General features: G+C 55.9%; 1 protein-coding gene across 3 annotated transcripts in view; it reads left to right on the top strand.

Annotated features, from left to right (window-relative positions):
* Positions 1–1,498, top strand: part of Rae1 (ribonucleic acid export 1) — an 18,808-nt gene that overhangs the window by 14,267 nt on the left and 3,043 nt on the right. For all 3 annotated transcript variants that reach the window (XM_023720772.1, XM_023720774.1, XM_023720771.1), the window contains 3 exons: positions 23–129; positions 211–286; positions 804–998. In XM_023720772.1, coding sequence (XP_023576540.1) covers positions 23–129; positions 211–286; positions 804–998 — 378 coding nt within the window. The remainder of the gene's footprint in view (positions 1–22; positions 130–210; positions 287–803; positions 999–1,498) is intronic.

The following is a 1,498-nucleotide window of genomic DNA, read 5'->3' as shown; positions in this document are numbered from 1 at the left end:
ACCTCTCTCTCTTTAACTGCAGCATCGATGTGTGGCTATTTTTAAAGACAAACAGAACAAGCCGACGGGTTTTGCCCTGGGGAGTATTGAGGGAAGAGTTGCTATTCACTACATCAACCCCCCAAATCCGTAAGTGGGACTCAACCAGCTGGAATTCTTAGTGGAGACTTATTTTAAAAAGTGAAACTTAGATGGAGCTTTCTTTTTTAGTGCCAAAGATAACTTCACCTTTAAATGCCATCGGTCCAATGGAACCAACACTTCGGCTCCTCAGGACATCTATGCGGTAGGTTCACAGGAGCTGCACCTTCACCCTGAGATGCAGCCAGGGACTGCACTTGGGGGGGGCTCTTGGCGTGGTTATGGGTCAGAAGAAGTGGGCCCACCGAGAGCCTGTGTGTGTGTGTCTGCAGAGGGGGCTCATGCTGTGGGGCTCAGTTTCCTGTCTTTGCCAGTGAGGAAGCTGGCTTTGTTCTTAGTGTGTTCTGGAATGAACCCTGAGACTGAGAGCATTTCCACCTTTGTCATGAGTGCTGGGGAGCGGCAGCCATAGCGAGGTCTGAGGACTTGGTGTTCGCTGACAGAGCAGAAGGAAGCTCTGAGGCAGGCGTCCGTGCCTCAGCCTACCGCGTGTTGGCTCACAGAGGCCGGGTAGCTGTGGGCTGGCAGGCAGGTTGGGGCATGGTGGGTAGTGCACTGTAGTCCTGGGTTGGTGTCCTGACTCCTTTGGGAAACCCCGGGAGCAGTCTGCCTCCCCACCGGGCCCCGCCCCTGCCTCTCACTGTTGTGCATCTTGCTTGCAGGTGAACGGAATCTCATTCCACCCTGTTCACGGCACCCTTGCGACGGTGGGATCGGATGGTAGGTTCAGCTTCTGGGACAAAGATGCCCGGACAAAACTCAAAACTTCGGAACAGCTAGACCAGCCGATATCAGCATGCTGCTTCAATCACAATGGCAACATATTTGCCTATGCGTCAAGTTATGACTGGTCCAAGGTGAGGAGCCCTGCGCCCGCCTGTTCTGGGCACTCAGGCGGATCTGGGGCCAGCGCCCTGGGCTTAAGCTGTGGCACTTCCTGAGGGCGGCTGGGGCACCTCCCCGCAAGGGGCACAGCAGGGCCTCGCGTGCTTCAGGGCAGACTGGCCACGTACACTCTGCTCTTGGTGAGCTAGAGGGCAGCCCTGGGGAAGTGAAGGGACATGCAGGGGAGGGCACGGCAGGCTTGGGGCTGTCTCGGGGTGGCACTGGGTAGATTGCAGGAGGTTCAGGCAAGAGTAATTAGGGTCTGTCTGGGTTCCGGCTGCAGCTTTAAAGCCTCTTGAGGGGCAGTGCCACGTGCAGGCTGGGACACATGTGCCTGCTCGCTGCGGGCCAGCATGCGTGCTTGCCTTCTGTTCATGCTGGCGTCTCCGTTGAGAGTGGTTTGCATCTCTCCAGCCTCTTGTCCTTGGCTCTTTGCCGCACAGACTCATAAAACTACATTTTAATTTAAATT

This window comes from Octodon degus, unplaced genomic scaffold, assembly GCF_000260255.1.
Source record: "Octodon degus isolate 3935 unplaced genomic scaffold, OctDeg1.0 scaffold00077, whole genome shotgun sequence".
In the NCBI taxonomy this organism is placed as follows: domain Eukaryota; kingdom Metazoa; phylum Chordata; class Mammalia; order Rodentia; family Octodontidae; genus Octodon; species Octodon degus.
The sequence above is the reverse complement of the archived record's forward strand: the minus strand, read 5'-3'. Positions and strand labels throughout refer to the sequence as shown.